Below are 14,234 nucleotides of genomic sequence, written 5' to 3' on the forward strand. Positions count from 1 at the left end.
CTCACCTCAGCCTCCCAAAGGCGCGGGATTACAGGCTGAGCCACCGAGCCCGGCGACATCACTTTTTTTAAAGTTACTTTTTCTTGAATCAACAATGGGTGTGTATGTAGGAGACGGAGGAGTTGGAAGCACAGATGAAACTGAAATGGCCACATGGGGTCGTCCAATGGACAAGGTACAGCAGGGCCACCAGAGGCCATATCAGCCCAACTAGAGTTCAGGGACAGCCCAGATGCTGACACTAGCTAAGGGATAGCAGGGGCTTCGAGGATTAGCGACTCTGCCAGTGCAAGTGTGAACCGGGTTTACACTCTCCGCCTGATGACATTACATGCCATCAAAGGTTTCCCCTGAACCATTTTTTCTGGCACAGGGGGGCAAGGGAGGTTTTGACTCCTACAGACTTGTTTATGGCATAAAATCTAACATTTCAACATAGTGCTTTGGGACATGATAAAATATTATGCTAAATAATTTTTTCTTTGAAAAACTAACATTAGAAGCTTGTTAGACTTAAGGGCATTTTAAAAGTATATTTTTAGCAAACACTTTTTTATTGTGGAGGTGCATTTCTAAATTTTAAAACTGAGACAACATTTGACTTAAAGAGCATTCTTACAATCAGCTCTACACCATTTCCATACGGAAATACTACTCTTTAAAGAGATACTAAAATGATATAATCCAGCCATGATGCAGGGATGGGAGTGCTTATGCCGCTCTGTCCTCCTGAACACACACCTGCCTCTTGAGCTCTACATACTCGTGCTGCATCTGGCTGAGCTCCTTCATCAGGCGCCTGGCCCGCTCATGGTTGTCCTGGGCTACCAGTTCAATTGTTGCCATTTCCTTTTGCATGCAGCTGTTCTCCTGTTTTTGCTCCTAGCACAGGAAGAGGAAAATGACTCTGTGATCCAACTTGTAAGGTATGGTTTGCTGGCTTACACACTCACTAGTTCTGTAATTTTATTCCCCATCTGGGCCTCAGCTTCTCCAGTTGTCCAATGGGTATAATTCTATCTGCCTTTTTTTTGGCAGATAAAGCACAGTTGGGAGTACATACATGTCAGAGTCTGCTAGCCCAAAGTCTGAATCTCAGATCTGCAGTATTACCTTGGATAAGTTACTTTCCCTTTCTGAGGCTCCATTAATTGTCTGTAAAATGGGAACGATAATAACCATCATCACAGTGTTACTGTGAAGACTGAATCTATCTTTACAATCACCCTGCCTATCACTAGCTATAAGAGTATTCCCCTTTGGGAAACAAACATGTTTTAAAAGTTCTTTTCACACAACAGGGCTCCATGAATCCCTCCAGCAGGTGTTGAAGAAATCCACCCCCATGACAGGCCTGGCTGCTCACCCGCCTCCACCCTCCATCAATTGTTTTGAGTATCACTTCCCAAGTTCATTTCAGGGATGAAAGCACAGTAGATTGAGCTTCCTGGTTTTAGGCTAATGATTAATTAAAGCTAATGTTAGCCAGAAAGAGTAGGATGAGAAAAATGTGTAAGCACTGACTGCAGTTGTATAAAAATGTCCACAGAAGCCTTCTCTGATACTGTCCACTGCACCAGTGGAGGGTAAGCAGGGCTCGATACCAGAACAGCTCTCCACTTTATGCTGACACTGGCTGTTCATATCACAGTCTCCCCAGCTAGACAGACAGAGCTCCTCTGGGGCTCCAGCCCAGTCTCAGGCAAAACTGACCATCAGCTTCAAGAAAAACAATGCATAAATATACCAATAACAACAGCTGGCTTAGGGGCTGGAATGATGGGTAATTTATTTTCTCTATGTTGAAGCGGAGTTGCAGTTTAAAAATGAACATTTATCATGTCCTCACAAACTGCCAGGTGGCAGGTACTCACGAGAAGGTTTTTCTCCAGCTGGCTCCGCTGGATCTTAAGTGCTTCCTTTAGGCTGGCCACCTGCTTCTCGGCTTTCTTTCTTTCTGTCAAGAACTGGTTCCGCAGCAGACTGAAGTCAGCCCTCATGGAGTCTGCCTCTTTCTGGAGGGCCAGCAGCTTGCCTGACTTTTCCTCTAATTGCTGCTCCCTTTCTGAAAGCTGCCGTTCTGAAACGAGCATTTTTAGTCAGTTTAGCCAAAGGCCCTGAGCCAGCTGTGGGCAGAGTTTTCCTTCTTTTGTGGCAGACTGCATGCTTGTGACATGCCACCCACACAGGTGCTCTTCTCCACTATGAATCTTCCATGCCTACCCTGACCTATACCAAATACCCAGTAAAGGGCCCAGAATAGGGGTGCCTCTTGAAGCAACTGGTTCCTGGAAGGCCTGATCTCAAAGTGACAGACAGCTACTCTCCCACCTTTCAAGTCTTTGAGGCCAATGCACATAAACATAGCACCGATTCTGAGGTGCATGGAACATGGAACAAATAGCCTGCGGAAATGTTTTTTTAAACCTTGATGTTCATAAAAGGAGGCACGCCAGTACTATTTCCTTCACAGGAGGCAGTGCAGTGGAGAGAACAGGATTTGGAACTGGCTCCTGCACTGGCATGAACCCATTTTATGGATGAAGAACACCTTCCTGATGTTCAATTGGAATCGTGTATGCAAAAACCTGGGACACAGTACGTACTTAACAAAGAACGCTTATTTATAAAAATGACATTTAAACCGGGCTCGGTGGCTCAGCCTGTAATCCCGCGCCTTTGGGAGGCTGAGGTGAGTGGATTGCCTGAGCCCGCGGGTTCGAGACCCGCCTGGGCAACTTGGCGACACCTCCTCTCTACAATAAATCAAAAAAAATCAGCCGAGCGTGGTAGTGCATGCCTGTAATTCCGGCTACTTGGAAGGCTGAGGTGGAAGGATCGTCAGAGCCCAGCAGGTCGAGGCTGTGGTGGCCGGGAGCAGCCACTGCACTCCAGTCTGGGCGACAGAGTGAGACTCCAACTCAAAAAAAAAAAAAAAAAAAAAGACATTTATTTTATTTATTTATATTTTTGAGTCGGGGTCTTACTCTGTTGCCCAGACTATAGTGCAATGGCATGATCATAGCTCACCACAGTCTCAACCTCCTAGGTTCGGGTGATCTTTCTGCCTCAGTATCCTGAGTAGCTGGGACTACAAGCACACACCACCATGCCTAGCTAATGTTTTGATTTTTGTAGAAACAAGGTCTCATTATATTGCCTAGGCTGGTCTCAAAATGTTGGGCTCAAGCAGTCCTCCCACCTCAGTCTCTCAAAATGCTGAGATTAAAAGTGACATTTAAAACAGATTTTTGGGGCTGGGAGTGGTGGCTCAAGCTTATAATCCCAGCACTTTGGGAGGCCGAAGCGAGAGGACTGCCTGAGCCGAGGGGGTCAAGACCAGCCTGGGCAACTTGGCAAGACCTTGTCTCTACAATAAATAAAAAAAATTAGCTGGGCATAGTGGCTCATGCCTGTAGTTCCAGTTACTTGGAAGGCTGAGGCAGAAGGATTGCCTGAGGCCAGTAGCTCAAGGCTACGGTGGCTGTGAGTGTGCTACTGCACTCCAGCCTGGGCAGCAGAATGAGACTCCAACTCAAAAAAAAAAAAAAAAAGGGATTTTTATTATCACCCTATTTAGAGTAGATTACTTTTCAACACCTCTATCATGGTCAGAACTCAAGGTACTTTTCATAATGAAATGACTGGGTCTAGGTATATCAAGAGTTCTAGAAAAAAAGGAATAATAACCCTTTTAGATCCCCAAGTCTACAACCTTTTCTGAGCATTATTAAACCTTGCAGCCTAAGAAAGATAAAAACCATTTAATGATGTGAGAATAACCATTTACCCTGGATCCCCGTATCAACTTCATGTATACATGGCTCAAGAGAGAACAAATTGATCCAAAGGCAAACACCTGTATTCTGGTATCAATTTACTATGTCACATTTGGACAGAAGAATTGTTAAAATTGTATTTTTTTGACTGCTTGAGATGAAACAAATCATTATTCCCAAAGCTCATAAATAATATACTTCAGAGTCTCTTTTGGCAGTTCTTTTCTTTGATGTTCCACTTTCTTGAGACGACAGTCTTAAAGGAAGCAGTATGATAAAGTAAAGACTCGCTAGTCAGCTTCAGGATCATACCTCCTCTCTGCAAAGACCCAAACTGCACTCGTCTTTCTGAGCTTGTTTCCTCACCTCTCACAGGGCTATCATACTGCCTGCTCTGCTCCTCCCGCCTCCTTCACACACTGTGGCTGGGGCCTGGGTCTCCCTTACTCACTTCTACAAGACAACCAGCAGAGCCACCCCGACCTGGTATTCTGGAACACATACTGGCTTCGGAGAGTGTCTTTTCCAGGCTCTCAGCCCACCTCTCCTCTTCCTGCAGAGTCTTGACACGCTCCTCAGCCACTGACACCTCTGAGAGCACCTGGTCCAGTTTGCTTTTCTGGTCTATTAATTCCTTTTCCAGCTGGTGACACTGCTCCTTCAGTGTTACTTTACTGGCTTCTAACTTTTTTTCTTCACTTTCTCTCTCGTGCTGGAGTTTCTGAAACATCTTAACAGACAATAACCTTAATTAGTCATAAAATACTCAGTGTTCCAGATGAGAGAAACTTCATGAACATGAGACTGATTTCAATTCAAAAGAAAGTAAAAGACAGCCCACAGGGACAGTTCCATTACAAAAGTGATTAAGCAGGGACTGGGAAACCATCTGGTCAGCAAGCAACAAAAGGCATATGGCTGTTAAGTTTCTTTTTTTTTGAGTCGAAGTCTCACTTTTGCCTAAGCTAGAGTGCAGTGGCATGATCATGGCTCAGCATCGGCCTCCTGGATTTAGGTGATCCTTCTGCCTCAGCTTCCCAGCTGACTTTTTGTAGAGACAAGGTCTCCCTCTGTTGCCCAGGCTGGTCTTGAATGCCTAGGTTCAAACAACTTTCCTGCCCTGGCCTCCCAGAATGCTGGGATTATAGGCATGAGCTTCTGCACCTGGCCAGTTAAGTTTGTTTTGGGGACCAATGCTCTAGGATTTTAAAGGTCCCTAGTATTTTTTTATTTTTTGAGTATTTTTTTAGTCACCCAGGCTGGAGTGTAGAGGCATGCTCATGGTCACTGCAGTCTCGACCTGCTGGGCTCAGGCGATCCTTCCACCTCAGCCTTCCAAGTAGGTGGAACAACAGGCATGCACTACCATGCCCGGCTTATTTTTTGATTTATTGTACAGACGAGGTCTCACCAAGTTGCCCAGGCTGGTCTCGAACCCCTGAGCTCAGGCAATCCTCTCGCCTCGGCCTCCTAAAGTGCTGGGATTACAGGCTTGAGCCACTGCACCCAGCCTGTTAGTGTTAATCCCAAGAGAATGGCACAGTTGGTGTAAAACCCACCCATCTTACCCAGGGCAGTTAAGAGACATAGTCCTATGGGGCTAGTTTCTCAACAGTTTTCTGCCAGGGAGAAGAAAGCTCACACAAGTGACAAAATGCTTCCTTTTATATAAAATCATAAACATGTAGTACCATTTCTTGTTGGACTAGTTTGAGCTTGTTTTCTTCAACCTCATTCTGAAGCACTTGAAGTTGTTTTTGTTTTGCCTCTCCTTCTTTTTGACAGTCTTCAAACCTCTTTACCCATTCACTGATGCCTTTCTGGAGCCGGGCCTGCTCACTGAGCAACACATCCTGATGCTTTGTGGCATGAAGCAGGTCCTTTAGGTGAAAGAACAAACTGAAACTACCAACAAAGCCATTTTTACTAAAGGTGGCCAGTGCCAATCCAGTAACTACTATATCTGACACAGTGAGAAACATAAAAGTTCTGTTCCTTCATTATCTCAACAAACTTACAGAAAAATACCCAGAACTCAACTTATTAGCTTTCCTATTTTTGGTACTTGAAAAATAAGATGGTAAAAGATGTCAAAAATTCAGCAAGAGACTCATTTCCTCTGAGCTTAGCTGCCTTGTCATGGAAGTGGGAATAAATAAAACTCACTTCACAGGATGCTCAGAAGACTAAGATAAACATCTTGTTGAAAATGAGCCCAAAGTCATGATTTTGTTTCTATTTGAAAAATTTATACAGATTCAAAAACTCAGAACACAATCAAAACTTCTTTCTTTAAGAAACCCAAAGTAGGCCGGGCTCGGTGACTCAGCCTGTAATCCTGCGGTTTGGGAGGCTGAGGTGAGTGAATTGCCTGAGCCCGTGGGTTCGAGACCCACCTGGGCAACTTGGCGACACCTCATCTCTACAATTAATCAAAAAATTAGCTGGGTGTGGTAGCACGCGCCTGTAGTTCCAGCTACTTGGAAGGCTAAGGCGGAAGGATCACCAGAGCCCAGCAGGTCGAGTCTGTGGAGGCCAGGAGCGTGCCATTGCACTCCAGTCTGGGCCACGGAGTGAGACTCCAACTCAAAAAAAAAAAAACAAAACCCAAAGTAAACATTTTTGAAAAAGTTAACCATATTTCTAAATCAGAAAATATTTGTAAGAGCCTGTGTAAGATTTTTTTAAGATAGACTACTTTTATTTTAAGTTTTATACATCTTAGAAACACAGATAGAACAAAGAGAGAAGAGAATTTAGATATCTAATCCAACTCCCAATTTACAAAGAAGAAACTGAGGCCCAGCACTTGCTTGAGGTTCTTTGAGTGACAGCACTATTCTCCCAGGACAACACTGAATTACCTTTAAGAAGGCATCAGAAATACAAGGGTGAAGAATCTGCTCTATTCAATATTCACGGCAAGATGGAGCTCATGGAGTCATCAGATCTAAGCCCAACACAGGCCCCATCTGTGCCACGGATTAGAGATGATCCAGCAGGCACCTAAGAGGCTACTGAGTGACTACTGCTGGCTCTGGTCTAGCCACCACCCTACTTACTAGCTTTGAGTAAAACTGTTTGAATCAAGAATTATAGGGATAAAATATATTAGAAAACCACTGTTCTGCACCAAAATTTGTATTTATGTGATGGCTGTGTTATATAAATGACCCTATGGGACCTGTCATTGTGAAAAGGAAGCAGCCTACTTGATTTTTCGTTAATTAAACCAATTGTCTGCATGTCTTCAGGATACTACTAGAAGACTTGTTACTACTACTAGAAGGTTTGTTAACCTTACCTGCTTTGCTAGGTTCAAATTGTCTTGGACATTAGCTAGCTCCTCCTGCAGTGACTTTACTGCTTCTCGTTTTTCTACAGGAATAAATTTTCAAGAAATAAGAAACACATACATGCATATTTTACAGATTCCCATTAGCCTCCCCAAAACGTAGAGAAGTTAATTTAAGCTTACTTCTGCTACAGCTATGACTATGCCACACTTTCTTATTAAAGGTCAAAAGAGAGCTAAATGCACAATCCAGATTTGGGCTTGATGCTCAGGTTTTTAAAGATTTTCATGTTCAAAATACCACAACAAAAATTTTTTACAGATAATACTTAATGTTGGTGAGGTGCATGGTTTAAAACAGGTACCTTCTACATTGCTGGCAGAAATGTAAACAAATTGGGAATGCTTTTTTTTGAGTTGGAATCTCATTCTGTCGCCCAAACTAGAGTGCAGTGGCCCTCCCGGCCACTGCAGCCTTGACCTGCTGGGCTCCAGCAATCCTTCTGCCTCAGCCTTCCAAGTAGCTGGAACTACAGGCGCGCGCTACCACGCGCAGCTGATTTTTGATTTATTGTAGAGATGAGGTGTCGCCAAGTTGCCCAGGTGGGTCTCGAACCCGCGGGCTCAGCCAATCCACTCACCTCAGCCTCCCAAGGCGCGGGATTACAGGTTGAGCCACTGAGCCCGACTGGGAATGTTTTTTATACCTATACAGGTTTTATACCTATACAGCTGCCTGACCGTGAACAAGTCATTTAAGCAGTCAAGAAAACTAAGCTTCAGTTTCCTTATCTGCAAATAGGTAAAATAATAATTTCTAGTTTATAAAAATGTTATGAGGATTAAATGACAAAATGCATCATGCTTAGGACAAAGTAAGTGCTCAATGAGTATATTACTAGCTAGAATACTTAGTAATTTCCCCTAAATAAATATTCATAAGTATTTTTAAAAATTTGGCAATAGCTGGGCTTGGTGGCTCAGCCTGTAATCCCGCACTTTGGGAGTCTGAGGTGAGTGGATTGCCTGAGCCCACGGGTTCGAGACCCACCTGGGCAACTTGGCGAGAACTCATCTCTACAATAAATCAAAAATTAGCCAGGCGTGGTAGCGCGTGCCTGCAGTTCCAGCTACTTGGAAGGCTGAGGCGGAAGGATTGCCGGAGCCCAGCAGGTCAAGGCTGCAGTGGCCGGGAGCGGCCACTGCACTCCAGTCTGGGCGACAGAGTGAGACTCCGACTCAAAAAATAAATAAATAAAAAAAATAAAATTTGGTAATACAAACTCTTCATTATTTGAATCCCTGTTTTTGTAAAACCTACACACACGTACATACACATATACCTCTAGGAAAATGTGGGAGAAAAATCAACAAACTGTTAATAGGGATTATCTCTGAGGAATGAGGTCAACAGCAATTTTTATTTCTTTTTTTTTGCTATGTTTTTAAAATTGTTCTCCAAGGAACATGAATTAGGTGTTTTTAAACACCTTTGGCTCAGTTTTCTTGAGATAAAATTCACATACCATGTATGCTGTAATTAAAGTTTTTCAGTATATTTAGAGACTCAGTATGTTTATAGTTGTGCAACCATTAACACAATCTAATTTTAGAAACAAACCCCATGCCCATTAGCATGAATTACTTCTGTAATAAGAAAAATCAAACAAAGATCCTAACAAAGGGGAAACTTGCTGCCTTATACCTTGTAGCTGCTGCTGCATTGCTGAAATGTCGTTATGCAGGGAGAGCTTGTCTCTGTTTAGTTGTTCTAATTCCTGCTGCAGTTTTCTGACATTCAGTTCCAACTTTTCTAAGTTTGATTGTTCCATTTTGCTATTTTCTTCAGTTGCTGCTAAAATCCTACCACAAAGAGAATAAGACTATCAAATATAAAATATTCAAGCACACATTGAAGAACAATGTTATTCTCACAACATACAGTAATGGAAAGTATGCATGATTATAAATCCACACAAAATGTAAGACTCAACTCATTTTCAAAGTAAATCATAATTATCAGCTTTCTAAATAGGAGATATTTTTAAAAAGTGACTCTAAATTGAAGTTTTATAAATATCACAAAAACATGGACTACTTGCATAAATCAAAAAATCTGAGTTATAAAAATGGATTGCTAACTTGTGGTAAGTGAGAAAGCAGAAAACAATTACGTGTACATCAGAATGTGTCCATCTAAGCAGACAAGCCTGAGCGTGTGTCAATCACAGTACATAAAGAGAGGAGTGTAGTGTAGGCTTGCTTTTGGTCTGGCTTCTCTCACTAAGTAAAATTACTTTGAGATTAATCCATGCTGTGTTGTGCATCAGTGCTTCACTTCCTTTTTTAATGCTGAGTAGTATTACACAGTATAGCTATATCACAACTTGTTTGCCTATTTACCAGCTGATGGACATCTGAGTCATTTCTAGTTTTTGGCTGTTACAAATAAAGCTGCTATAAACTAAGTGCGCACTCTGTGTGGAAATATGATTTCATTTATCTTGAGTAAATACTTAGGAATAGAAAGGCTGGATCTGCTGGTAGGCATATGTTTGATTTTTAAGTAATTGCCAAACTGTTTTCCAAAGTGGTCGAACCATTTGACATTCTTCTCAACTGTTGGGAGCCGGCTGTGGAGGCCCGCCTGAGCGTTAGGGATCCAGGCGGGCTGCGGACCCTGAGACCACCAGGATGAGTTCAGGAGCTGATGGCCCATTCCCTCTTCCCTTCTTTGCTGTTTGGCACGTCCCACAAGCAGGGACTTTGATGATCTAAGCAAGAAGCTCTGAGAGTACGACAGGCATGGCTTACTTTAGGAGTCCATTGTTCCCGTTTCTCACAGACTGTGGTTTCGGATTTAAACTTAACATAATTCAAACTCAGGTCACATTTGGGAGCCTTTAATACAGTACAAGTTTCTTTATAAGATTTAAAAGTATATTTGCAGAATTAGTATATACATATAAAGTGCTGTTTCAACTTGAATAATATAGATAATTATCTAGAGCTACTAGAAACGGCCCAGCACGAACTTTGGGCTGGGCCACATTCCTAAGGGCCCAGCGTGATCTTTTGACTGGGCCACATTCTTTAGGAACTGGTTTGGGCTATGGTTGAGAGTTTCTATAGTGTAGTAGAATTAGTGTAAAATAGAGAGGAATTGGGATTTAGGTTGGTCATTAGGTGTTGTGTATGCATAAGTTTTAAAAGTTATTAATTATTAGAATATTATGATATTAGGATTGTTGTATTGCTTTTGAGGAATATTAACCAAGCATGAGGAACAGTGAGATAGTTTTGAGATCCTCCTTCCTCATGCTTGGGGAAACACCTGTAAATGTCTTGTGATTTAATTGGGATTGCCCTTCCTCATACTCGAGGAGACACCTGGTGGGTGGAGGACACCCCTCCTGCACCTGGCTTTGTGTTCATGTGAAAGACTTGTGAGACTGTGTAAAATTTGGGGATAAATACTCGCTGTAACTTCCAATAAATGGCTTCTGCTCAATCCATTGAACAGTTGTCCATTTTCTTTCTTTCCCTTTCTTTCTTTTAATATCTATCCCTCCATCTTTCTTTCTTTTAATATCTATCCCTCCTACAGAATCAGCTTCTGCACTAGGCAGAGTCCAGTCTCTTTCTTTCTCCCTCCTTTTTCTTTCTTTCTCTTTATCTCTCCAGAATAATCGCCGACGCCGCCACACCTCCCAAGGGACCCCCTAAATCTCTGCAAGGGCTGGCCCCCTGCACTCAACTATGTATGAAAGTTCCTCATTAACATTTATTAATTAATTTATTTAAATTAAAAAATTTTTTATTTTAAAGATGTGTGGTACAATTCAGGGTTAGACATAAATATATTCATTACGCAAGTACCCTTGTTGACGGGGTGTGCTCCTTCTCCATACCCCCCCAGCAGTTTCCCACTATTGCCAATCCTTTTCTTATAGTATTATAATTGTTCAAGGTCCGCTTGTGACTGAGAACATGTGGTACTCAGTTCTCATTAACATTTAGTACAGTCATTCTAATAGAGATGTAGTGATTCCTCACTGGGGTTTTAATTTGCATTTCCCAAATGATTAATGATGCTGAGCATCTTTTCATGTGCTTATCGGCTATCCATGTATCTTCCATGTGAAATGTCTGTTCAAATCTTTTGCCCATTTAAAAAACTGGATTGTTTTCTTACTTTTGAGTTTTTTTAGAGTTCTTTATAAACAAGTCCTTTATCAGATACAATTTTTTTTTCTCCCAACCTAGGATATGCCTTTTCAATATCTTAACAGTGTCTTTTGAGGAGCAGACAATTCAAATTTTGATAAAGTCTAATTTTATCAACTTATTATTTTATGGATCATGCTTTTAGTGTCGTACCTTAGCCCAAGATCATATAGATTTTCTACTATGTTTTCTTCTAGAAGCTCTTTAGGTTTTACATTTATGTTCATGATTCATTTGAAGTTAATATTTATATACAGTGTGAGGTATGGATTAAGGTTCTTTATTTTTTTTTTGGTTTTGGATATCCAATTGTTTCAGCAATATTTTTTGAAAAAGACCACCTTTTCTCTACCAAAAAAGATGGCTTTGTATCTGTATCAAAATCAGTTGTCCATATATGTATGAGTTTATTTTTGACTTTCTATTCTGTTCCATTGATCTATGTGTCTATCTTTATACCAATACTACAGTGTTTTGATTACTATAGCTTTATATAAAGTCTTGCAATCAGGCAACGTTAGCCCTGAACTTCTATTCTACTTTTTCAAAGTTGTTTTGGTATCATATCTAAAAACTGTGTAGATTCCATTCTAGGTCCTTTACATTTCCATGTGAATTTTAGAATCAACCTGTCAGATTCTATTAAAAAAAAAGCCTATTGGGATTTTTATTATAATTGTTTTGGATCTATAGATCAACTTGAGGAGAACCAAATCCTAACAATATGGTCTTCCTATCCATAAACAAGGTATATTTCTCCATTTATTTCCAGTATGTATTAGTTTACTTAAAAAAGCACAACAAATTATTTTTAAAAGTGCTTCCAGGGGGATAAAAGCTAGAAAGTAAATTGCTAAAAATGCTAGAGGTAAATTGTATTATGATCCTAAGTTTGTGGCATTTCCCCCCCCTTTTCTCTATTTTCCAATTTTTAAAATAGTGTGTTTATAATGCTTTGAACTTCAAGAAGTGACCCTGCAAGCTTATTTGTTCTTGCTCTTACCTTTTTGTTTGTGCCACCTTCTTTTCCCAAATGTCCCATTTCTCTTGAAGATCTTCCTTTTCTTTGCTCAAACATTCAACACATGACTGTAATGCCCGGGACTCAGCAGTCATTCGCTCTAGTTCTCGTTTATCTCTCTCAAGGAGCTGCTTCTGCCACTCTAATTCCCCTTTCTGCCGCTGGGCCATCTGCTGCAAATTCTCCAACTCCAGTTTCTCCTAAGTCAGACAAAGGAGGACTCAAACATCCTAAATGAGAAAGACTGCAGTCTGGTAAGGGTACAATGGCTTTGTTCATTACCTCTAGCACTTCAACCCGAGTTTTCTCTAACTCAGACATCTTTTGGTCATGTTGTAGCTTCAAACCTTGTAACTCACTGTTTTCAAGTTGCAACATATCCAGAATATTCTTTAGTTCTAAAAGACAGAAACAAAGCACGGTCCACGTTATGACATGAATTTGGAAATGTGCACAAAATGAAACAGGAAATAATGCTACTGATTGGTATAAGATAATCAAAAACATTTTTGTTGAGCTGAATTAATGGTGCGAACTGCATTTCTCAAAATATTGCTAAACATTAACTTGTCAGAAACATTTTAACAAACACATTTGACAAAGACCTGATTCTAAAAGCATTCACTTCCACATAAAAGAATGTACTAAGAGCATTTTATATAAATAAAAATTGATCAAAATTAATAGGAAAAAAACCTTAAAATATAGAGATTTGTATGACAGTGTTTTGCTCTTTGAAATACAGACATTTGGCTGGGCTCAGTGGCTCAGCCTGTAATCCCAGCACTTTGGGAGGGTGAGGCAAGTAGATTGCCTGAGCCCTCGGGTTCGAGACCAGCCCAGGCAACTTAGCAAGACCTCATCTCTACAAAAAAATAAAAAATAGCCAGGCATGGTAGTGCACATCTGTAGTTCTGGCTACTTGGAAGGCTGAGGTGGAAGGATCGCTGGAGCCCAGAAGGTCAATGTTGGGGTGGCCGTGAGCATGCGTGCCATTGCACTTCAGCCTGGACAAAGGAGTGAGACTCCAACTCAAAAAAAGAAAAGAAAAGAAATACAGACATTTAAATACTACCTGTTTTCATGATTATAAAAATATTTGCTCACTGTAGAAAATACAAAAAAACAGTCAGGTTTGGTGGCTCAGTCTGTAATCCCGCACCTTTGGGAGGCTGAGGTGAGTGGATTGCCTGAGCCCACGGGTTCAAGACCTGCCTGGGCAGGCGAGACCTCATCTCTACAATAAAATCAAAAAATTAGCCGGGTGTGGTAGCGCACGCCTGTAATTCCGGCTACTCGGAAGGCTGAGGTGGAAGGATCGCTGGAGCCCAGCAGGTCGAGGCTGCGGTGGCCGGGAGCGGGCCACTGCACTCCAGTCTGGGTGACAGAGTGAGACTCCAACCCAAAAAAAAAAAAGAAAAAAAAAGCATAAGAGAAAAAAATGAAAATCCATCATCAATTTACCATCCCAAGATGGCCACTATTACAATAGCATTTTTGTGTATTTCTTTTCAGGAGCAGGCACACACAAACACACATATATTTTAAAATAAACTGGGATTGTACTCTATCTTCATTTTTTATCATTTTTTCATTCTTCTCATGAGTACGATTGTATGTCATTAAATGTTAAAAATATGACTTTTAAATTGGTCATTTGTTTCCAAATTTTGTCATTACAAACATTGTTGCGATGCACATCAATGCTTGTCCTCTCTGGGTTGAAGAAATGGGTTCACTGGTTCAACAGGTGTGAATTCCTTTCTTTTTTCTTTCTCTGTCTTTTTTTGAGACAGTGTCTCATTCTGTAATGCAAGCTGGAGTGCAGTAGCACAATCATCAGGCTCAAACGATTCTCCCACCTCAGCCTCCTGAGTAGCTGGGACTACAGGCACATGCTACCATGCCCAGC

At 41.3% G+C, this 14,234-nt stretch overlaps 1 protein-coding gene across 1 annotated transcript in view; it reads right to left on the bottom strand.

Moving 5' to 3' along the window:
* CNTRL (centriolin) overlaps nt 1-14,234 on the bottom strand; it is a 90,104-nt gene that overhangs the window by 5,087 nt on the left and 70,783 nt on the right. Inside the window, exons 32-39 of the mRNA XM_021711246.1 lie at nt 12,605-12,720; nt 12,305-12,522; nt 8,780-8,937; nt 7,084-7,157; nt 5,471-5,659; nt 4,284-4,509; nt 1,875-2,080; nt 742-882 (exon numbers count right to left, since the gene is read on the bottom strand). Of these exons, the coding sequence (XP_021566921.1) occupies nt 742-882; nt 1,875-2,080; nt 4,284-4,509; nt 5,471-5,659; nt 7,084-7,157; nt 8,780-8,937; nt 12,305-12,522; nt 12,605-12,720 (1,328 nt within the window). The remainder of the gene's footprint in view (nt 1-741; nt 883-1,874; nt 2,081-4,283; nt 4,510-5,470; nt 5,660-7,083; nt 7,158-8,779; nt 8,938-12,304; nt 12,523-12,604; nt 12,721-14,234) is intronic.

Source organism: Carlito syrichta, unplaced genomic scaffold (assembly GCF_000164805.1).
Source record: "Carlito syrichta isolate Samal-C Ts95f unplaced genomic scaffold, Tarsius_syrichta-2.0.1 Scaffold82277, whole genome shotgun sequence".
In the NCBI taxonomy this organism is placed as follows: domain Eukaryota; kingdom Metazoa; phylum Chordata; class Mammalia; order Primates; family Tarsiidae; genus Carlito; species Carlito syrichta.